Below are 23,145 nucleotides of genomic sequence, written 5' to 3'. Positions count from 1 at the left end.
TCAGTGGGTTTGGAAAATGGATGGATGGATGGCGTTTTTTCCCTTCAACTCTGAATGTGCTTGATGTCCATCAACCTTTAAACTTAAAAAAAGACACATGAATGGCTCCAGGCTCCAAGGATGGGGCAGGATGCACCTTCTAGCCTCTCTGTGCCAAACAACAGAATTTATCACTTTTGCACAGAAAGTCACCGGATTCTATTAGTTTTATTTAGCAGGATAAATATAAACCTACAGCAATGTTTTCCAACCTTTTTTGAGCTAAGGTCAACTTTTTAATTGACAAAAACAACAAAGCCCACCAGCGTCTGGAACAGGAATCAGATATTCATATTTCCATCTACTGTCTACCATCTAATGTAAGCTTCTTGGCTAAAACGAATCGAGTGAACAAAAATTAAAGAACTTCAGTTAAACTCTGCAATAATGTCTGAAGAGCAGACGTCATAAAGAATCAGCAGACGACGGATCGCTCAATCTTTTCTGTTTATTTTCCTTCTGCGATGAAAAGAATGCACAGACAAGCAAAACAGCCAGAATGTCACACTTTACATTTAACAAACGACAAAAAACAAAACAAAAAAAACAGATTGTTGGCTTTTCTGTGATAAATAAGCAGCAGGAAGCTTTGTCTTTGGGGTATAGTGTCCAATCCTTCAGACAAAAACCATTTTTGATAAAGAGAACGGCTAACGTTTAGCGTTGTTCAAATGGGGGCGGAGAAGACGCCACCGAGGCTTCTTTTGGCGCCAACAGATGACATAATGATGACAAAAATACCAAACACACTATACCCCAGGTCATTTCCCTTCATCATCACAATACGGCTTAAAAGAAACGCTTTCCACGTCACGACTCTGAAGAGCAAAACAACACAAAGGCCGCGCCGTTTCACTCGAGCGAGCGAGCGAGGACACGGACGTCACATAGTGACAGGTTAATGAAGTGGCACGCACACATACGTGTGCTCCAGCTGGACGCGTGTGCTGCCGAGCAGCCAATGGAATGCATGTGTGTGTGGGGGGAGGGAGTGGGGGGGGGGTAAAGCCTCGCAGCAGAGGAATGCTGGGAAACGGTCGAGCGGATTCAGCTGCTGATCACAAAAAATGATTGTCAGGAAGGGACTGCGGTACCTTTTCGTCACTTATTACAGCAGACGTGAAAACTGAACCTCCCAACGACGAATCAACGGAAAGTTTGAACACTTTGGAGACGAAGCTCTAGTTTGTGGATTCACAGTTTCACACTTTTGGTTCCTACTAAATAAAATTATTATCATATTAACTAGGAGGTTTTTTATTTTGTGGCTACAAACGTTTGTACTTCGTAGGCAAAAAAACAAACAATACTGATGGCTGTAAATGCCAGTTTCTAAAGGCTTTGGCAGCTGTGCAGGTACAAGACCGACGGACTGCGAAACGGAGGGCGGGAGCGTTCTGAAACCCGCGCGGCGGCGTGTGATGGATGACGGCTGAAGAACATGCGATGAACACATGGATGATGGGACAGGCGAAGGGAGTCCCTCTTCCGCCTGCAGGACGCCCAACAGCTCATTTTTTCTGAGAGCGATCTGTTGGCCTCCATCCTGTTCTACGCCGGACACACAGGAAGTGACAGCAGACGGGTGTAGAGGGTGGGGGTAACACGATCAGTCATGGGATGTAAAAAAAACCCACAGCAGCATGTTTGAAACACAGACGAGAGGCACGCCGCATGCAGGACAGAGCCGTCGGAGGAACTAAAGCACGTTAAGGATGTCCAGACCGCTCTGCCGCTTCAAAAGCCAAAGTCAAAAACGATGCGGTCCTCGAAAATGGCGATCAGCAGCATGAGGCTGAACCCCGTCAGCAAGCCCAGGTTCTGCAGCAGGAAGTGTCCCAGGTGGGAGCGCTTGTGCTCCTCGCTGTCCCCGTGGAGCATTTCCGGCAGCTGTCGGAGACAAAAAAACAGCTTGATGACACTGTCCGGAGGTCAAAGGTCAAGGGGGGGGGGGGGGGGGGGTCATCCAGAGGCTGACGTACCATATCCACCAGCGCCACGTACAGGAACATGCCTGCCGTGACGGCGAAGATCCAGTTGGTGACGTTGTGCGTGTACTGGCCCACGGCGGCGCCGATGATCATCCCCACGTAGGCCATGAGGGCCGACAGCAGATTATAGACGATGGCCTGCTTCACCGACATCCCAGCTTTCAGCAGCACGGCAAAATCACCTGCCGGAGAGACGAGACGCTCATTACTGCCATTCCCCAGCATGCAACGCTCCCCTCCCCCCCAGCACAGATGTCAGACGTCACGCTCGGAGAAGCCTCCTTCCGTCTGACAGCAGGTGAACACCAGCTCAGATAAGGAGACACCAATTGGTGCATTCTTCTGCTGCGCTTAGGATCACACGTGCACGCCGGAGCCTCGCCACTCTCAATCTTCGCCGGGCCAAATGCGGAGAGCGGCCAGTCTCAGCGGAATCGCCCTGGATTTGGAGAAAGATGAATAGAGAGAAGCTAGGTGGCCTACATTTCCTGCGCCGTGTAACAAGAGGCCTTTTTCCCTCCTTAATTACCAAAATGAATATATTAGCGCTCTGCTCTCATCCGTCAATCAGCACAGGAGGCCGCGCACGCCTCTCTTCAACAGCACCCTCTTCAACTTTCTTCTGTCTCCGCAGCGCCGATCCATCAGGCACTCAGACACGCCTGCCGCCGCCTCATCTACCGCAATTAACACACCCATCACTGCCGATTAGCTTCACTCTGGGTGGTTAAAGAACCCTCGTAATTATCGTCTTTTTCCATCCAGATGCCGGTCGGGGGACGGCTTTTGTGTTCACGAGGAGCTGAGAGGCGCACACGTCAGACTAATGGGTTGACGGGAGCAGGCGAGCGCCGCCGCCGCTGGAGGAGACCGACAGGAATAAAGGAGATGCAGCCCTCAGCACTTCCAAACCAGAGTGCGGTGCTGCGGGACGCCATCTGGAAGCGCCAGTGAGAAGGGCAAACTTGATCAAAAAAGACCAAAAAGGTTGGAGACCAATCAAAGCTTCTTGTTTTGGGTTCAAGATCCTGCAGGCGCCGCCGGATTTGAGGCTTTTTCAACATCATCGTGAGAGAGAAAACCGGCAAACAGCAACAGTAGCTTAAATAAAACACGATTCATCTGTTTTCAGAGTTTTGGATGAAAACATTTGTATTTACTGTGCAGAGTAACACTAGAGGGAGCAGCTGCACAAACCCTCCCATTTTAGCAGGAATTCATTAGCAAACCTGTCAAACAACGTCCCGCACAGAGTCATGTTCTCAAAGAGACGGAATACTAATGGAATTCTGACAGATCCACCGGATCCACTGAACCAAAAATACGTCATCTTTGCAATTTATGTAAGGGTCAATGGCCAACGAAGTGTGCGTTATTACTTTTTAACGCACGCCGTGGAAGCCTGAACCGTCCGACGCAAAGTGGAGGACGGTTGATTCCGCGAAGTGCGTTAAAAAGTAATAACGCTCACTTCATCGGCCATTAACCCGCTTATACTATGGTCACTTACAAAAGCAATACATATTAACCAGTTTTTAGTCCTTGTTGTTCTTGTTTTTTTCCGATTTGGATCGCTTTTCTCACAAAAAGCGGACCATTTGATGTGGCGCGATAAATAATCCGAGTAGCGCAGCACCACCGCTGCAGTCAAGATTCAGCGATATATTTATGCTGATCGTCCGGATGGGTTGAATAAAGCATCATTTCAGAGAAAAAGTTCACCTCTTACCACTTGTTTTTCTCCAGATGATGAAGCAAAAGGTTGTTTTAAAGAAGCCGGTGCAGTGATACAAAACATTTAAGTTAGGTGACCGGAACTTCTTTTTTCACCGTGCGGTTATCAGGTTTTAATGCACACCCAGCAGCCAATAAGAATCGAGTATTTACCTGGACCATGGTATAAGTAAACATCCCTCCTGTTTTAATGAGGTTAATGCAGAATCGCTGTGTGAAAATGGTGATTTGACCGTGATGACGACAGCGCTTTTGAAAGAAAAAAAGAAAAGAAAAAAGAAAGCCGGCCGTCTGCAGCCTGTTTTCAGGGAACGACCTCCTTCCTGTGTACAGACCCCGGCGTCTCCTGTCTGACTTACCGAGCTCGTGAGGCAACTCGTGGCAGAAGACAGCCACAGATGTGCTGATGCCGCCCGTGATGTTGGCACTGAATGCAGCACCTGCAGAGTGGGAGCGGAGAAGAAACCACACATTAGCTGAGGACGCGCACATGCTTCCCTTAAACAATAAACGTCAACAAAACGTAACTTTTAAGAGCCACTCCAATCCAAATGGTGTGTTTGGCATGACGACATATATCAAGAAAACTAGAAGCAGCTTCATTTCCAGAAGAAAATGCAGGGTTGAAGGCTGTATTGCTGAATGAAAATAAACTTTGAAGGGTAATAAATAAAAAAAAGAGAAAGAAATGATCAAAGTTGGCCATAAATAAAGTGAAAACAGCAAAATGATAAAAAAAAAAGATATTTTTGTGAAAACCGCCAGAGCCGGGTGTCGAACCAGCAAAGTATCACGCCATGACACCACCAACCAGGTACAGTGGGCGGGACTAATAACAGGTGTTCTCATCATTTAGTGTTACAGCGACTCTCTGGCATCTAGGATGATTAAAAAGAAAAGTAAAACTAACTTCTTGACACAAAATACGTTTTGGAAACGCCAACAAAAATGCCAACGTTTTTAAATATTTTTTTTATCGGGATTGATTTGACATTCTAGACGGGAGCGAGCTTTGCTCGTAAAAGTTGAAGACTTTTTTCCCCCCGTCGACTGGCACAGCGTATGACGTCACGCCAGAGCGGAGGAGATTGTTGAAAGGTGATCAAAGTTTGGAGTCAATTTATGATAAAACTATAAATTGCATCACACAAGACTAAAAGTCCAAAGCCATGTGAGCATTTTAGCGTTTTAATGGTGTCTCTAGCTGAAAGAATGCCGAAATATGAAGCTCGGAAACATGGAGAACTTTGGTGAAAACGTCGGAAGCATCTCCCATTGAAACCCATTATAAACTGAAATTACCACAAAGTTTAAAGGTTTATATTTCAGAAACTAAAACATATTTTAAAAATCTGAAAGAATTGGAATCAGTTTAAAGTCCTGTGGTTTGAATGGTGTCTCTACGTTGAAGCTATAATGGTAGAAAGAAGCTATGTTTTTTTTAAGGATTCCCCATGTATTTCAATGGAGGCAAAAATCCTGGAAAATCATGAAAAGTTCAGGGACCAAAAGTCACAGCTGGAAAAAGCTGAAAGAGCTGAACGTTTTCATATTGAATGGTTAAAATAGCGGAAAAACTGTAAGTGGTAAGCGGCAAAAAATGGTGGAAGATACTAGAATAAAGAAAGAGAAACAGGTTGAAGTGGTTTATAGTATTCAACCTATTAAGACCAAGTCTTTGTTCAAACTGAGGCCTTTGAAAAAAACAGTGTAGTTGTGACGTAGAAAATACGCTCTGTAGGCCACAAGCTCCCTGCTCCACTCTGAAAAGAGTTTTAATGAACTCCTGCCGCTCTGCAGAAACGCCGTCCAAAGAAACAACTCAGGTTTTTTGATTTGGGCTCAAGCAGCAGATTCATCCTAAGACCACTGGGAACGCTTTGAAAACTGATCTTAAGGTGATGGGAGTGGGACGTTTGCAGTGGTCACCTATGGCGAGGCCGTCGCTGAAGTTGTGCATGCCGTCTCCCATGATGACCATCCAGGCAATGCTGGCGATCCCCGCGTCCTTCATCTCCTGGTCTGAGTGGCAGTTCCCCCCGTGGGAGTGGCCGTGGCCGTGTCTGTGCTGCTTGGACTTCCGGACTTCCTTCTTGCTGGGCGACTGCGGATCCTGTGGGGGGTTGGGGGATGCCAGTGGCGTTTTGTGGGTGGGGGAGTCGGGCGTGCGGAGCTCAGAGAGCTGCGTGTCGTTGTGGCCGTTGTCACAGGAGACGGCGGTCCCGTCGGGGTCTTGATGAGAGAGAGAGAGAGAGAGAGAGCATGTGGTAGAAGCTGTCTGGCGCACTAAGCCGCTCTGAAACCCCTCTTACCTTCAGTGAGGGGCTTCAGGTGCACCCACTCTGCATCTGAGCGCCGGTTTAGCTTGTGGTCCGACAGCTTCCTGCCAATGTGGCCCTCTTCACTCGTCTTCCCCAAACTCTGCAGCCAGAAACAGCCTTTTTAGAAACTAAAAACACGGAAGGTCAACCATGAGTGTGCTTGTTTCTGACCTTCTGGTCTTTGTGGTGCTTGAACATGGCAATGCAGTGCTCGATGATGAAGAGGAGGTAGATGCCGGCCAGTGCTGTGAGGCCTTTCCACACGCCGTCAAAGTCTGTAACGAGGTCGGTGGCTTCCTTGGCTCCGTGCTGACTGTGGTCGTGCTGGCCTTGAGACTGCAGACAGGAGGAGGAGGAGAGGAAGGCTGAGAGGAAGATCACGGACTCTGGACCGGGACCCTGTGGCTGAGGCTGCAGTCCAGACACTACTGAAGGATTTCAGTCCCAAAGATCCTTTCAGGAGGTGGAGGGTCAAGGTTCACTGCAGGTCAGCCGGGTCAACAGTAAAATGGACCCAGAAGCAGTACTGGGAAGGATTCTTTGAAAATGTATTCCAGTTACTTTAGCCATTCTGAGTATTTTTAAATTGAAAATAATAACAAATTTGGAACAAATTTTAACCCAATGTTAAAATTGAATAACAAATTGTGAGTATTTAACAAGTTCTGGGATTTTATTTTTCAGTCAAGCTTTATTTTGTAATCTTCCTTTAATTCTAATGCTGTTTGGGTTTTTAATGAGGTAATGTCTATAGTGTACTTTGACATGATGGTGTGAAAAACAAAAAAAGAACTATAATTTTGGGGGTTTTAACAGCACTGCAAAGAAATGAGGAAACCGTTTTAAATCCAAAATTTCCTCTTAGAACATGTCAGTTTATAGCAGCTCAGATACTTGAAATGACCTCAAAGCTGAAGTCCGGGTTTTGTTTCTACTTCCCCTCATCGTGCATCCCACATAAATGAAGCGGACGTGCGGCACTCACGTGAGGCAGCAGATGCAGGAGAGCGTCGCCGCTGAGCGTGCCCACTGCCAGAGCCACCAGGAAGGTGAGCAGGAACTTGAAACAGGATTGGTTCAGGATGGGGACCAGCACCACCCCGAGCAGAGACAGCAGGCTGATGACGGTGATGGAGACGAAGCCACAGACCCACACCCACACTGAGGAAGAGGAGGAGGAGGAGAAACATCATGCTTCAACTCTGGGGTACCTTTCAGAACCAAAGCAGCGTTCAGGTAGACACAAACAAAAGGCAAAGTATGAAATATTCTCAGAAGATGAAGCACTTTTTTAAGGTGTTATCAGTTAAAAGACAGTATTTTACTGGAGATCATGAGACAAAAAACCCACCTTCTCTTACAAATTTGATTGAAACGTTAAAAGTTCCACCAAAATCTACTGGAGGCAGGTTGCAATAGGAGGAATTTCCCATTAGTTGAAGTTGAAGCTGGGGTAACTATGGTGCACTGGGGTTCTGTCCTCTTTCCTTTTTTACTTCTACCCTTCCTCTCCTCTATTCTTGATCATAATTTATCATTTAGTTCTCCATGCCTCTGTTTGGTACAGTGCGATTCATGTATTGTCCCTCTTTTCCTCTCCCCTCCTGGGGAGTGGGAGTGCTTCCAGACCCCAGTTGGCTCATCCGTGCTCCAGTTCCTGACCGTTTACCTCGCCTTTGCTCCTGCTCCTACACCTGGCTGTGGATCCTGCCTCTGGCTCATCTCTGGCTCGTCTCTGCTCTGTGCCTGACCGAGTACCTCGTCTCTGCTCCTGCTCCTACACCTGGCTGTGGATCCTGTCTCCGGCTCGACTCGCGCCTTTGACTGTCCCCACAACCACGGCTGGATGAAGCTCGTCTGCTGGACTTTTATATTTGTAGTTGTAGATTTAGATAAGTTAATTCTTCTCTAATAGTTCTGGTAAATCGCCTGTCCGTCCTGGGGGAGGATCCCTCCTTCATGTGGGCACCCCTGAGGTTTCTTCGTTTTTTCCGGAATCCGGTTTTTTTGGGAGTTTTTCCTTACCGCGAAGGGGGGTCTAAGGGCAGGGATGCCAGTATAGCATAGTCGGTTTGTTAGTTCATTTTAGTATTTTTCTATTGAACTCTTTGTATTCGTGATCCTTTTGATTTCATGTTTTACTTCGAAGCCCATCGAGACAACTGTTGTTGTGATTTTGGGCTATACAAATAAAATTGAATTGAATTGAATTAAAACTTTAATTTATCACCAACCATAAATTAGACATGACACATTTGTACAGCCTGACTTTTGGGGATTTTTGCGATGAATAAAGACTTAATTCCTTTTCATGATGTTTGTGTGTGAGTGGGAGGTTATTTCTAAACATTTAACACAAGTAAAGATCGAGCATCTCTACATTTGTGGATGTTTTTCTCCGAAACGCGTTTTTTTTTTCTTTTTCCTGCAAGTTCTTCAGATTCTCGCTTTGTGAGAGTAAAATAAAAACACACCTGTGTGTCCGTGACTGACGTAAGATCACAAGTGTGCGAGTTTGGAGACTTTACTTGTGACTTTGAAATTTGGCCTTTTTGTACATGAATAAAAAATTAAGAAAGAAAAAAAGAAAGAGATTTTTTCATCATTTGTTAATTTTTTTTATTAACCTTTATCTAACAAGGTAAAAAAACCAGGACGTAAGCAGCACATGTTACAAAACACGATAACAAAATAAAAGAAAACAATAAGATTGGAAATGTTACTATTTCAAAATGAAGCAAAGTAACTTTGTGTTATAAAATGCAATAGAAAATTTTTATGTGTTATTCTAAAACTAGATTGATATATTAGACCCATCATCCAATATAGTTCAGCATCTAAATATCTGGGTTTTTTTTTTAAATACAACTTTTATTAGATTACAACAAGAAAAGGTCTTACATGAAAGACTTATTACTATCAAAAAGGGGCAAAAAATAAATAAAAACATTTAAAAGGTTTAGCAGCACCAACATCTTGGAACTATGGAGGTTTTTCTCCAAGTATTTCAGCAAAAACATTGAATATTTCTCCTATTTTACCAATAAACCAAAGATCCTTACTATAAAGCAATATTTCATTTAAATAGAAACATTATTATTACTATCATTGAGTATATATTTATACTTTATACTAAAGTTGATCAATTCATTCCGGCTTGATTTTATCTCATGAGCTGGTTGTGTGGATTCAAAGAGAACCGAGATTCTTTGAAAGAGTAAAACGAATCGGCGTGAAAACCAGACGAACGGCAGATTCTGGTTTATTGTAAGGAAAAAGGTCAGGCTGCCCTTTTCAAGTGATTCCCAGCTGCATTACAGCAAAGTATAAGGTTACAATTTCTTTTCGAGCCAAACCAGGTCAGAGGGAAAAGATTTTGGGAAGCTTAGGAAAGAGAATTTTCAAAAACATCAATAAGAATCTGCGTCAATGTCTGCAAACATCTGTTTCTCAAATGGAAAATTAAAGACTACATCCTCAACTGTTCTGAATCACACAGAGACCAGAACTGATAAAAGTGACTTTAACTAAACACAGGAGGATCTTGTGTTTATTTACCAAAGACGAGCGAAGTAAAAATCAATTACAAAAGCACACAACTGTGCATCTGGGTCGGGTGATGAGAGCCGGCACACACCTGATTGGAGGGAAGTCCCAAGAGAATCTGACCTTCTGGAAACTGCTCCAAAAACCTGGATGGAAACCCGTTGATGACCTTTAACCCCTTCATAATGTAGCATGTGCTGGTGTACCGCATCAAAATGTAAGGTACACAGGCTCTTTATAGGGTCACCAGAAGAACAACCGTCCCTCGTCCTCTCTGGAGGACATCTCCACCTTCTTTTGCTCACTAAAGGTCAGGAACCCCATCACGGACAGTTTTCATCCTGGTAATGAACTGTTTGCCCTCTTAACCCCTGGAATGCAGCACAGCGGCATAAAATGCGGAACAAATTGACTGAAAACAAAAGGTTCTTCCCTCCGGCTGTTAAAAGTGTGAAAACTGCTGATGGAAGATGTGTAAAAATAGCGGTTCTGTGAGTCTAGGAGAAATAATGGCAGCAACTGCACTAATAGCCTGAGGTTTATTTACTTATTTTTTTTATTGATAATGAACAGTTTGTCTTGGAGACATCTTTTTTTAGTTTTACACCAACTCCATTTGACTTTTTTAATCTCTCCATCTATTATATTGTAAGAAAATGAAAAAAACAAATGAGCTTCACAGAGGCGTTTCCATGTAAATCTTCAGGAAGTGGTTCATAAAATAAAACACAACTACAAAAAGCCTGTTTACAGATAACATGGAGAAATTAAATCTTTGCAAATGAATTGAAATCCTGTTTATCAGAAAAATCAACATCAATAAGCTGATGTCTTTCATAAAATTTTTAAGTACTTCAGCAGGCCGGGTCACACAACCACTCTGAATTTTGTGGAATTTCCATGTATGGAATTTTGGTCTTTTGTGATACATGTGTGATAAACGTAATTCATAAGTGTTTGTCGCCATAGTCATTCATCAACGTGCGCACATGTTCATAGAGGGTTTCAGGCCGACGGGCCTTTTTACAAATTTGGTTTTGAGCTGTTTTTGGTCGGTTAAGAACTATGCGGTTTACGTGTATGTTATGTAGTTTATACACAATTATTACGGAAATCGTAGGCAAATGTGCGTGATTTTTGCAAGACCCATACGCAAATTTGTGGCATCCCACGACCATTCCACATACGTCCATCTATGTCTAACGGACTTTTCACACATGTGTCACAGTTGTTTATCTGCACTGATAGAAATCTAAACTGATTAGTATGATTTTTCATTACCGGATACCTGCTGTGATCTAATAAAGAACACTGTATTATATGCCAAAAACTGTTAAGCCATTGCCTTAATAAGTTAAAAGGTTTTCAACTCCTGTACAAGACACTAATCATAATTGTTTTAAGTCAACTATAGGGAAACGGTATTTACTTACACAGTGCTTTTCTGCCTCCCTTAAGGACCAAAGTCCTGTAAGTTGCAGAGAAGAAGATGAAGATGATGTACCCTTTGGGAGTGCCGAAGACGAATAGGCTCAAGAATGGATACGTCAGAGGAATAGTACATGTTGGATGTTTTGGAGATAAAGCCAGAGAAACCAGATTGAGATGGCATGTTGAGAAAAGGAACATTGATAACATCGGTAAAGGACCCTGAGGTTGGAGCTACCAGGAAAGAGGCTTAGAAGAAGACCAAAGAGGACTTTCATTGATGTGGTCAAGGAGGACATGGGGTGGATGCTGTGAGGGAGGAGGAGGAGGCGGAGGAAAGATAGATGAAGGCGAATGGTTCACTGTGATGACCCCTAAAGGGAGCAGCTGAAAGGCAAAGAAGAAAAAGACGCAGTCTTGCCCACAGGCACTGCAGAAACCTGCAGTCAGAGGTCTACCGCTCAATGCTAGTGGGTGGTAGTGTGTTTTTGAGGAGACAGGTAAGTATTTTAACAACTAAATGACTTCAAACAATACTTTTGCGCATTTAAATACATTTGCTTTATAAAAAGTGGGAAAGAGACTCAAAAATCCATCATTTTCAGGTGAAGGGAAGCCTGATTATCTAAATTCATTTCATTGTACCTCAGGTACACGATAACCTTCACTTTCACGCTTCTGTCCTTACCTTTCCAGTTCCAATGTGCTCTACAAAGTAAAGTTTCACAGATGGCCGATTCCTTATTTTGTCATTATCGAGGCCTACGTCCCAGAGAGACAACTCTATAGGAGTCGGTCCATCACCGCAGGAACTTCACAATCGCACGGCACATCTACTGTGTTTCATTACCTTTATACAGAGGTGGCTTTGTGTGTATGCAGATGGGGAGGTGGGCTGGCGGTCGAATGCGGTGATAAAAGAACAGAAGAGGGAGAAATAAAAAAAAATAAAAAAAGAGACCAACTGGTCTGTGGCTTCTCTCCAATTAGGCATCTCCTGTGAGCCGTGGCTCAGAAAAATGGCCCTGCGGTGACGCTTAGGCTCCCCTAATTGGCACCGTGCAAAAAGACAGGGAGTGGAAATCAGCAAGAAACAACGGCACATTTTCGGAGCTCCCCGTGAAGTCCGGCAGGAGGTAGATGAGAAGCAGCTCGGCAGACTGCGCTGATGTCCGTGGTTGAATTTTGCTGAAGCAGTTTTGAGAATCTAATGCCTCATGTTTTTCCACTAATAAGGAGCCGCTGCTGCCCTTTTGACTTGTTGGTGCCGTCTCCCTCCTCATCATTATCTTTTTCAGGACCATTCTGAATTGTGCCACGCTGTAGCTTGAGGCTCATTAGATACAGATTTCTACAGATGGGACTGTGTGTTTAATAATTAAAGGCTCAGAGAATAGTACCCAAGTGTCTGCTGCTTCGTCCAACTGCAGAACTGTAAAGTGCCCATTTTCTCGGTGGTCAAGAGTTTCCTTTGGTAGAAAGACATTTTCTTAGAGCCTTATTTAAACAGTCAGGTGGTGCAGAGGGTATTATGACCAAAACACCAACATTAGCTTCAATATTTTTCTGTCAAACTCCATTTAAAACTGAAAAAAATGCAGTAAAAGTAAAAGAAAATTACCATAAATAAGATGATCTGATAAAAAGGTATCATTTCATAGCCCCGCTATTAATTCTTATGAGCTCTGATTGATCTATTTTAAGACCTTTTTGTCTTTCGTCTCTTTAGATAAAGACAAAATAATTATACAGTACTGTGGGGAGAAAAGTACAAACTTGTTTGACTCCAAATTAGATTTAGATGCATGTATACATGTTTTTTAGGTGTTTATTTTTGCAGGTTGCATTCATCTATGTACATCCTTGCAGAACTCCTTCAATGTTTCATATTTGTCGCATTAAGACAACTGTAGGATTCTTTTTTAAATGATTTAACTTTTGCACACATTGTCCTTTTACCCACCCTGGTATGGTACATTTATTGCTTTATGAGTTTGATTTCCCAACAAGTGTTTGGCCGCCTTTAAGGAACTGTGATATTATAAATCACAGACTAGTTACTTCCCGCCTGGACAATTGTAACTCTCTTCTACTTGGTCTCCCACAAAAAACCCTCCATAAACTTCAACTGGTTCAAAATTCAGCAGCTCGTATCATCACACACACTCCCTGCATCAACCATATCACACCTATCCTTCAGCGGCTTCACTGGCTCCCCATCCCATACCGCATTCAATACAAAATCTTGCTCTACGCATTCAAAGCCTTTCACAACCTTGCACCTCCATATCTCTCTGACCTCCTTCATATCGCCATACCTGCTCGCTCCCTCCGCTCCTCTTCCTCTATCCAGTTTTCTGTCCCTTCTGTCCGTCTTGTCACCATGGGGAGCCGGGCATGCTCCCCGGCTTTGGAACTCACTCCCCCCTGACCTCCGCAACACTGACACACTCCCACATTTCTAAGCAAATGGCCAATTCACGTTAACAGTGACCTTTTCATGTTTTTATATACATTTTATTTAATTGTGTATGTTTTTAAATTGTTGTTGTTGTTTTAACTGTTTATTGTATTTTTTATACTGTATACATGCTGTGCGGCGACCTTGAGTGCCAAGAAAGGCGCCTTATAAATAAAATGTATTATTATATTATTATTATAATACAGGCAGAAAGCCGGTCAGTCAGTTTCATCAGATGAACAACTTCAACTTTTAGACAAGGTAGCAAAGCGTCAATAAAGATTCTCATTAATCAAGATGACGTCTTAAGAATGAGGATTTATTGTCTTCTGTTTGTGAAACATTTCACCACTCCAAGTACTTTTAGACAAATCCACTTTCACTTCAAGACAAGGTGACAAGACGTTGATGTAGGTTCTGTAGTTTCCATGTTTTATGAAAGTTGTTATGACATCTGAACTTATTGTCTTTTCTTCTTGAAGACGAAACTCATCCAAGTAGCTTCATCAGACAAGGGAACTTAAACGTCAAAATAAGGTGACAAGATCTCACTCAGGCATGAAGAAAAAGTCAATTGTTTGCTATTTATCTAGCATAAATGACGACTATAAGCCTGGCAAACCCAAACCCTTTTTGACATTGGCCGCCCATGCACATTTGGAGGTTGCACAGTGGCAGTCCAGTGACAGGCGGGCTCCAAGGTCCCCAAAATCATCTGATGGTCGGGCGATTTCAGACTGCCAGCCAACCCCTGCCTCCGACCGATTGTTAGAAATCGCCCGGTAGGAGTGCGGGCAATGGACGAGTCCCTAGCATAAAACAACTCAAGTTTATTCAGAAAAACCTGCTGCCTCTTCAATCCTGCAACTGCAGATACAAAATGGATGTTTGCTTTCAAAGCTTTTCACACCATCTGATGGTACGGTTAAGTTACTACCACCATGACAACATATGAACCAAAATATGATTGACAAATTAAATTCATGAATTATGCCATACAACAGATTTGTATTCTCTCAATAACTGCCAGTGAATTCCAAAAATAGATAACCGTAAAAAAGCTCCAATATTTCCAACAAAAATGACAGACTCCCCAAAAAACCAACAGGGATGACGCAACTGTGACCGCGGTAAACTTCTTCCGTGGCTACGGACCAGAGTTCTCCACATCAGGGGTAACAGAGTTAACAGCTGAGAGTAAACTAAGCCCTGGTTATGACTCTTCTTCTCACAGTTTGTGTAATTGCAAACCTCAGAGGCCTAATTTTTTTTAATTTCCTCACAACTACAATCTTAAAACGCTGGTAAATTAGAGATTTTCTTTTCTCCTCCATGTGTAAATACAACATGATTAAGTATTGCTGTTCTAGCTGTACAAGACACTTGAGACTGGTTCAGTCTCTTGGGATGAGCTGTGAAAATACTTGAAGCTTGCACAGACTTTCAGTATCCTGATTTTCAGCTAATTTACTACCATTGTTTGATTTACTCTCTTTTATAAGTTCCATCTAAGTCTTAGGATGGAAAAAATAGGAAGAGGCGTGAACCTCATACACAGAGGGACCACCAAGTGTGGTAAATAACATAAAGCAGGAAAAAATAAATGAAATGAATATGGATAAAATAAGAAGTAAAGCCTTGTTTGTATGCGGCATACTTAGGAACTGTGACTCAGTCTCCCAAAAAAAGGATGTCACTGATCTCCATGCTCTAAAGCACAGACACAGTCTAATACTCCTGTCTGTGTTTTCTTCCTTACATCTTATTCTGCTGAGACATAAGTTGAAAGTGATGCAAGCAGCAGGTGCAACAAAGCAATAAGACGGTTGACAGGCCTGCATCCCCAGACTGTCATGTGTTTTCAAATAAATGCAGCATTTTATGGTCATATTGCTTTCAGAATATGATGACATCCACACCTTTTTTGCCTTTCCTCCAGCTGTGCACTGCTTTTTTTAATTATTTTCTTCAGAGTTGAGTGCAAAGGGTTATAGTTAGTAAAAAAAAAATGGCTTACTTGGGTATGAACCACACAGACATGTAAACAACAAAAACATCCTTGTGTAAATAATGGAACCCTTTCAAATGAGATGACTGACATGGATCTGATTCGAACAATGGCCTAAAAACCGTCATTTGATCTCCATCATTTAAGGGGGGGGGGGGTGAATGGGGTTAGAGGTTCTGTGTGGGTCGGGGGATTTATTTTTATTTTGTTTGCTTGTTTTTATATTAATTGTTTGCTCTGGTGTAAAGCACTTTGTGTTACGTTCTATATGAAAAGTGCTAAATAAATAAAGATTGACCTGATGGTGTACATCATGACATCAGTTGTTGCTTTTCTAAATTTAGTTCAACTTTTAAAAAATTTAAATGGACTTAAATCAAACAATAAACCATGAAGTCCACCAACATATCTATGAAGACTCATTCATCCAGGTTGGTTCCATTGTAGTAGTTTTAGGGGTTGTCATCTGGACTTTAAAACCAAGTCCAGATGACAACCCCTAAACCTACTACAATCCACCAACATAGTTTAAAAGAGATAAATCACTGACACCATGTGAAAAACGGACTAAATCCCTGATGTTTGCCTAGATTACATGCAGTGTTCCGGTGTTTTAATCTGGGGAGTCAATGCTGGAAACACACCGACAATGACGACTTCATCATCGGCCCATTAGCTTTAAACCACTGAACAATGATCTATTGATCAGAGAAGCAGTTGTGACAGAGATCAAGCTGGGGTGGTCAGAGGTTAAAAGGCAATGCTTTGTGGGAGCTATCTTTTTCAGATGACAAGCTGACACCAAACACTTTTGAGCTTTACAGATTATTTCAGCACTTTAGGCAAAGCCCATAGTTTTACAGAAAACAGCGAGTACCAACAAATACAAACGGTTGGTTTTGAAGCTAAATCTTTACTAGAGTTACGTTTTTACTCTTTTGTCCTTGCAGCTTAAACAGAGCAGATCCAAAATTGGCACTGACCTGAGTTCACAGGCTTCTGTTCCACCTCCATCTGATGGTAGTGTTGGATGCAGACACGGCTGTCGATCTGGTAAAGCAAGGCCGGGCACAGGTAGGTGAACTGGCTCGGGGAGATGAGCGAGTGGGGATTCAAGCCGTAGTAGGAGAGGAGTTGAGTGAGGTTTAAACACTAGAAAGAAAAGGACAAAGTGAGAACGCAAACCTGTAAGATGCAGACAAAACAAAAATGTGGGACTGTCATCACATTTCAAGTGACTCCTGTTGGATTCAAGCCTTACCTCCTCGTGCTGATGCAACGGTCCACCAGGATGTCCACTGAGCATTTGCATATTGGGAGTGGCGAGGCCTCCTGGAGCTTCTCTCTTGTCTTTATGAGAACCACTGTGGTCACGTTCCTCATCATGATCATGGATATGATGATGAGATGGAGATGTTGGAGAAGAGTTTTTGTTTTTCCTTCTTTGTCCTCTGGCCCTGTCTTGCCTACTGGTCCGTTTGGGTGCAGGAGAGGGCTCTGCATCTGGGGATGGGCCCGGGGGGATAGGGTGCGGCTGCTCGAGGGTTTTTAGAGTCAGATTTGTCTGTACAGAGTGAACGTGATGATGATCATCACTATGATTACTGTGAGGATGAGGAGGAGGCAGGTCTTTGTGGTCGACCGATGTCTGTTCCTGCTCTGAGTCATGTGTGTGATCGTGGTTGTGGTCATGATCGTCTTGATCCAGCACGTGTTCCTCAGGATGTTCATGGTTGCTATGCCTTTCTTTAGCGTGCTCATGGTTATGTCCGTGATTATGACCGTGGTCATGGTAATGTTTTGTGTCGGCAGCCGAACTGGCAGCTGTAGTCTTGCTGCAGGGTGTGGGATTATGATCGACATGTGGCTGCTGGGAATGTGGCTTGTGTGGATGGTCGTGATTAGGCTTGTGCCCATGAGCAGGACCTTCGTTGGAGGCTGAATGTGAATGCAGCCCTTTCTGCAAGTCCAGCAAGTCAAGGTGAGCTACATGATCATGACCAAGATCCCCGTGATCCACACTTACAACCTTGACCTCCCCTAAACCCAGGCTAAACAGAAGACTCTGAAATCCCTGGAAATCTAAGCGATCCTTCTGACCATAACGCCGAAAAAGCTGCTGAATGTAGAAGCGCTGCTCTTCCACTAGCGAATCCTCCTCAGAAGGCTTCGATACTGAAGACAATGTGGTAGCTTCCACATAAGGAGCCTCAGAAATCTGTAGATCCCTGTCGGCACTGTGGTGGTCTTCACCGTGATGATGGCTGCCCCCTTCTCCATGGCAACGGTTGCAGTGGTGGAAAAGGAAGGTGAGCACACATAGGAAACAGAACTTGGTGTGCACGTGGACTCGCATTGCCCCCACACTTCTGGTCCCCTGGAAAAACAGAGTTAGACTCTTAATATAAAAGAATCTATAAGAAAACTGACAGCACACCCTGAATTTCCTGCACTATAAGGTGCAATTAAAATCCTTAATTATTAAAAAAAAATCCTTTGAGGGAATTTGGTTGTCAATGAAATGTCCAGGTAAATTAAAGCAAATGAATGAAACGTTTAGGAAGTCACCAATTTAGTTTCATAATCTTGCTGTGTGTTCTGGTATTCCAAGCAAACTGATGACGCACTGATGAACAGAAAATCAAAAAAAAAGGTGACTGGGAGTCTCTGTCATGTGGAGAAAACTGACTTATTGGAATGTAGTAGCTGCCTCCAATCCAAACATTCCAGAGAAGCTGCACCTTTACCTTAAAAAATAAATAAGACTCAGATCAGATCAGGAAGTATTCTTGAGCTCCAGAAACTCTACTGAGGATTGAGTAACAAATTGCTTGTTTTCTTCCACTTTTAAAAGCCCGAAGCAGCAATATCATTCCAGTCAAATGATCCTCATAAGGTCTCTTGTGAAGCCTGTGGGTGGTTGAAGCGTGAAGGGTGGGGGCGGAGAGACAAAGGGAGGTCAGATGAGGGATGTTGCTGGTTAATGGGAACACAGCAGACAGCGCAGACCAGACAACATGCACGGACATTTTAGCCACCAGCTTGTAGGAAAAGTTGAAACTGGAAGTATATCTCACAGCACCGCTAGGGAGGTAAAGTGTGTTGAGAAGAACAAAAACTATGATAAAACGAAAAGGAGTACAGACCAGCTTCAACAACTAAAAACATCAAAATATATCCATGTTTCCTTCTAGGAATATACAAGATGGGAAGAGAACACACACTCAAAAAAAATCGCAAGTAAAAAAGAGGCACAAAAATATTTTTCATCACAAGAATCTGCAGCATCTACAACTATTTCCAATAAATATTTCAATCTGACGGAGGTTTGAGACATCCCAGTTGGTTGGCTTATGGCCTTCACACACTGATGCATGAAGCTTACGGTTCTGACTAGATTTATACCAGTAAGTCGGACAAATGTGGCTATATTTGTTGGGCAATGTGTGTGGCTGTGAACTGCCAACTGCTCTTCAGAGGTGCCAAAGAAGTGGACAAGAGGTTTCCAATCTGATCCAAGCTTGAGTTGGGTCAAACGAGTCAAACTGCCACCCAACACAAATGCCAGCACCCACACGAACAAACCATCTTAATGGCATTGACGCTACCTCAATGTTTGCTTCTTGGTGGTTTTATTGTTGCAACGGATAGATGTTCAGTACTAAAGACATTCAGAGGAAAGTATGTCCTATGTACAAGCTTAGCTTACAAAACTTCTGTGACTGGCAGTTCAAACAATCAAACAATGCCTGCATTAATTTAAAGCCTTGATCGCTGCCAAAATTACTGGAGCTTACAGTCGTGTGATAAGCAGCTCATAGGAGTTTTCTTTCTGACCACTCTAATTGTGGTCAGACATTTCTGTAAACTGAACAAAACTGTTCCAACACCAAAGCACATGCAACTTTTTCAACCAAAGATTTTCCATCCCGCACTGCAAAAGGCCGAAAACTAAACAAGAAATGAGAAAACCACACAAAGATATTGCCTACAAAGTGCTGCCTGTATCAGCATCTACTGAGGCTCTGAGCAAAGTCACTTACCTTTGATGGCTGCTTTTTCTCTCTCTGAAATAATTAGTGTGTGAAAGTCTGACCAAAACCAGAATGATGGAACTCAACCTAACAGAGCTTCTAAGACTGCTTCCCCGCCGCAGACAAGACTGTGTTTATAAACATGAGGCGGCAGTGACCTTTGAACTGAGCAGCAGATAGGTTGAGGCAGAAGGAAGACTTATTTTTAAGAGCACACCCTCGGAGCTACAAGACAGCCTCCAGACTTTTCTACTAAGAGTTGCTGTTGTATTTGACATTTTATGGGGGGAAAAAGCTTTCTTAGCTTCATTTTCCCAATGTTTCACCAACCAAGTTCATGCACAGAAAGACAACACTTGTTTGCAAAAGTCTGCTGTCTTTTTCTTAATTAAGGTTACACATTAACCCATATTACTCTACACAATTTTACAACTTAATGTGCCAATGTTTTTTAGTGTTCTGGGATGCAATCAACACCAATGCATTCGTTACAGGACTACTCAAGCCACTCATCTCGTTGTGTAAATGTAATCACTCTGCTTTTCTTTACATTTTAGTGTAACTGACAGTCCTGGGGCAGTATCAACTCCCCCTTCTGTGCACTGTGAAAGTCCTACATCAGATTGATGAATGAATTAGGAGCAAAAAGATCTATTATTTTTTATGAAACAAATGGGTTGTCATGGAGTCTATTTGATCTAAAGAAATGACCAAGAAATAATTAAATCGTACATATCTTCAGAAGAGATTGTAGCAACAAATTTCCATCATTTTCCTCCATTGGATCCAACCAGTACACAATTTTTCATGCTTGTTTTGTTTTACAAGTGTGTTTTGCATCCTGATTAGCCATAGACAGAGGCGCATAAAAAATGCAGTTGACTACTTTGCAAATTTCACCTATCGCAGCTTAATTTTAAAATGCAACTCCCGCCACAGACAAACAGCTACTGTTGATTTACACTCAAGATAAGTCTAGTTTTAGACAAAACGTGTTCCTAGTTATAGAAGGAGTAAAAACTGCCATTGCTCAACAATTTTCTCTGAAAAGATACAAAACTGCTTCTATTTTTTGCTCACCTTCCAATCAGGCAACGCATACCCCATCCCACAAGGAATTTGGAGATATAAATGGCCTAGTAATGCATATAGATCATTTTTGGTGTGCTGTGGTCAGCTATCAGTTTCACCAATAACAAGATTGTCTGATGGACAGTGAAATTACCTTGTTTTTTTGCGACAACAGCTGTACGTCAGAGTTACTGGCTTACAATTTAAATTCACTGCACTAACAAAAAGGGGTTAAAAACAGATTACAAATGAGGTATGCAATGAAAGAACTGTTCATTCTTTGAGAAAGAATGAGAAAAAAAAGACACTGGACCCCGTAAGCTGTTTCATATGATTCTCACACGACCATGAAAAAAACCCTTTCGTCTCTGTAACAAGCCAGTGTCTGTGCAGGGTAGGATGAAATTTTAAACAAATATTTTGGTTTTAAAAGAATGCAACCCAGGGAGTTACTTGTTTTCCCCTAGTAACAATTAAATATAAAGAAGTTGTGTTTTTCAAAAGCTGATTGCCTTTATATAAAACTTTTGTTTTGGCTCAAATAAATATGTTTTCTAGATACTAGAATAAAGTTAAAACCAACAAAACATTTTTATTGGTAAGTGTTGACTTCATGGGAAAATCATTGAAGGAACATTTCCAGTGAGGAGATGGTTACATCAGAACGGATAATGTTCCCAATGTATGATCACGCTGCTAAACCAGGACGATAGATGTCCTAAGGTTTACCCTAAGAAGAGTGAAAGAACAGTAAATAAGGTGAAAACTGAAATTAAAAAATATGAAAAGTTTGTTTTTTTATCTTAGTAAGGCCAGAGGCGTGTGAAAAAGGGCAGATGTCAGCTGCCACATGGAGCCAACTATCAGCAGATGGTCCATGGGAATGTTGAGGGTAAAAAAATAGAAAAGAGGGGAAAAAAATCCAATGCATGTATATATTTTCACTAAATGTAACTGGTTTATCTAACAGGGCTGCAAATATGTTTACAGACAGACAATCAGACGTCTGTATAGCGTGACATAACTGTGCAGAAGACTCCCATGGAGGCACACAACCTATGTTTACAGGCATTACCTCAGCAAAGTTCAAGGGAAAACAATGATGGGGTTTGTCATCTCATCAGGTCAAAACAGCAATTGTCTGATAGTCCTGCTATTCTGTGGAGTCTAGCAGTTTGATAAGTCTTCTGAAAATGTACTGACTTGTCATTTTTCAAAGTTTAGACGGCGTTCTTTTTATTTCACAGCAGTGTTTCCATGGATAATCCGGTGAGAATTAAAAACTGAATTCCATCAAGCAGTTTCTTGTAAGAAAACAGGTGATGAATGCAGTTCTGTTGAGTCAAATGCTGAATTTGTCCCTTAAAGCCATTCATCTTAAACGAGGAACCCACGAGCTACAACAACAAATGACGCAGGGCGTCTGTGGCCAAGACGCAGGTGCAAGGATGATGCTCTGTGGCCTGGAAACCCGCTCATCGCAGCGCATGTGCGTTTCAGACCACAACACTTTACCAGATACACACAACAAACAACAAGAAAAACACATTGCAAATGTCAAAGAAATATCAGTCGCAGAAGGACAAAAAATCCTGCTTACCTGCTCCAAAAAAATGCTAAAAAGAGACCCCAGATAGAAACAAAGCAGGATTAAAAACCTGGAAGCTTAACAAACTAACGCTCCAATGGGTTGTATGTTTTAAGGCTTTTGAGTCCAGTCACTTGAGTAATTCGTACAGAGAGGTGGGGAGGCATGAGGGAGTCAGAAAGCTGTGCAAAACTTGCACAACCTGACCAGCCAATCAGTTTCATGCAAAATATAAAACATCAATGCTTCAATTTAGTGCTTTTTTGTTTTGTTTTTAACAAGAAACGCATGTATTTAAGCCACTTTTCATCAACATATTGTTCATTTCCAGCTTTTAGTAGCTGTTTAGTGGGACCAAAAAGATGAGTGTGCATCCACTGCAGCAACAGTTCTGTTATTGATCAGTTTTCACAAGTGATTTTTAAGACTAATAATTTAGGGAATAAAACAAAAAGGGAAAAAAAACTTAGATCTGGTCTATATTTGTTCTTTTGAACAACAACAACAAAAAAAATACAAAAAGAATTTATTATACCTAGCTGGATTAAAATAATGCAAATTCTTATTACATTTTGTTGTGAAGTCACTGACGTTTAAACACTTTCACGAAAAAAATGACCTGTTTCAGGGGCCAACGTCATTATAGAGTCACACCAGAAAAAATTGGAAGCAAAAGTTCACCAAGAAATCATTAAGAAGGTGACTATTAGCATGTAACTTTCTAAGGCCAGTGTTGAACTCTCATTTTTTTGGTTGTACAATCCAGGAAAAAAGGTTAGGACTGTTAATACATGTGACCAACAACAATATTTAGCTTTGGACATGCTTAAAATACATGCGGCCAATGCAGCAAAGTGCACCTGGCTCCATTGATTACGTGTGGCCAACATGAATGTCAGTCGGTTTTTGTGCTTGGTCACGCAT

The 23,145-nt window shown here is 42.3% G+C and overlaps 1 protein-coding gene across 3 annotated transcripts in view; it reads right to left on the bottom strand.

Moving 5' to 3' along the window:
- Positions 1-467: 467 nt before the first annotated feature.
- Positions 468-23,145, bottom strand: part of slc39a10 (solute carrier family 39 member 10) — a 25,225-nt gene continuing 2,547 nt past the window's right edge. For 2 of the 3 annotated variants that reach the window (XM_011489215.4, XM_020712841.3), the window contains exons 2-10: positions 16,790-17,905; positions 16,512-16,680; positions 7,071-7,246; positions 6,257-6,421; positions 6,077-6,185; positions 5,694-5,996; positions 4,124-4,204; positions 2,022-2,212; positions 468-1,929 (exon numbers count right to left, since the gene is read on the bottom strand). In XM_011489215.4, coding sequence (XP_011487517.1) covers positions 1,777-1,929; positions 2,022-2,212; positions 4,124-4,204; positions 5,694-5,996; positions 6,077-6,185; positions 6,257-6,421; positions 7,071-7,246; positions 16,512-16,680; positions 16,790-17,884 — 2,442 coding nt within the window. In that variant the 5' untranslated portion in view covers positions 17,885-17,905 and the 3' untranslated portion in view covers positions 468-1,776. Of the gene's footprint in view, positions 1,930-2,021; positions 2,213-4,123; positions 4,205-5,693; positions 5,997-6,076; positions 6,186-6,256; positions 6,422-7,070; positions 7,247-16,511; positions 16,681-16,789; positions 17,906-19,571; positions 22,532-23,145 lie in introns of those variants that run through there. The other variant, XM_011489217.4, reaches the window with a different exon arrangement.

Source organism: Oryzias latipes, chromosome 21 (genome assembly GCF_053564925.1).
Source record: "Oryzias latipes strain Hd-rR chromosome 21, Olatipes_Hd-rR_3.1".
Taxonomy (NCBI): Eukaryota; Metazoa; Chordata; class Actinopteri; order Beloniformes; family Adrianichthyidae; genus Oryzias; species Oryzias latipes.
The sequence above is the reverse complement of the archived record's forward strand: the minus strand, read 5'-3'. Positions and strand labels throughout refer to the sequence as shown.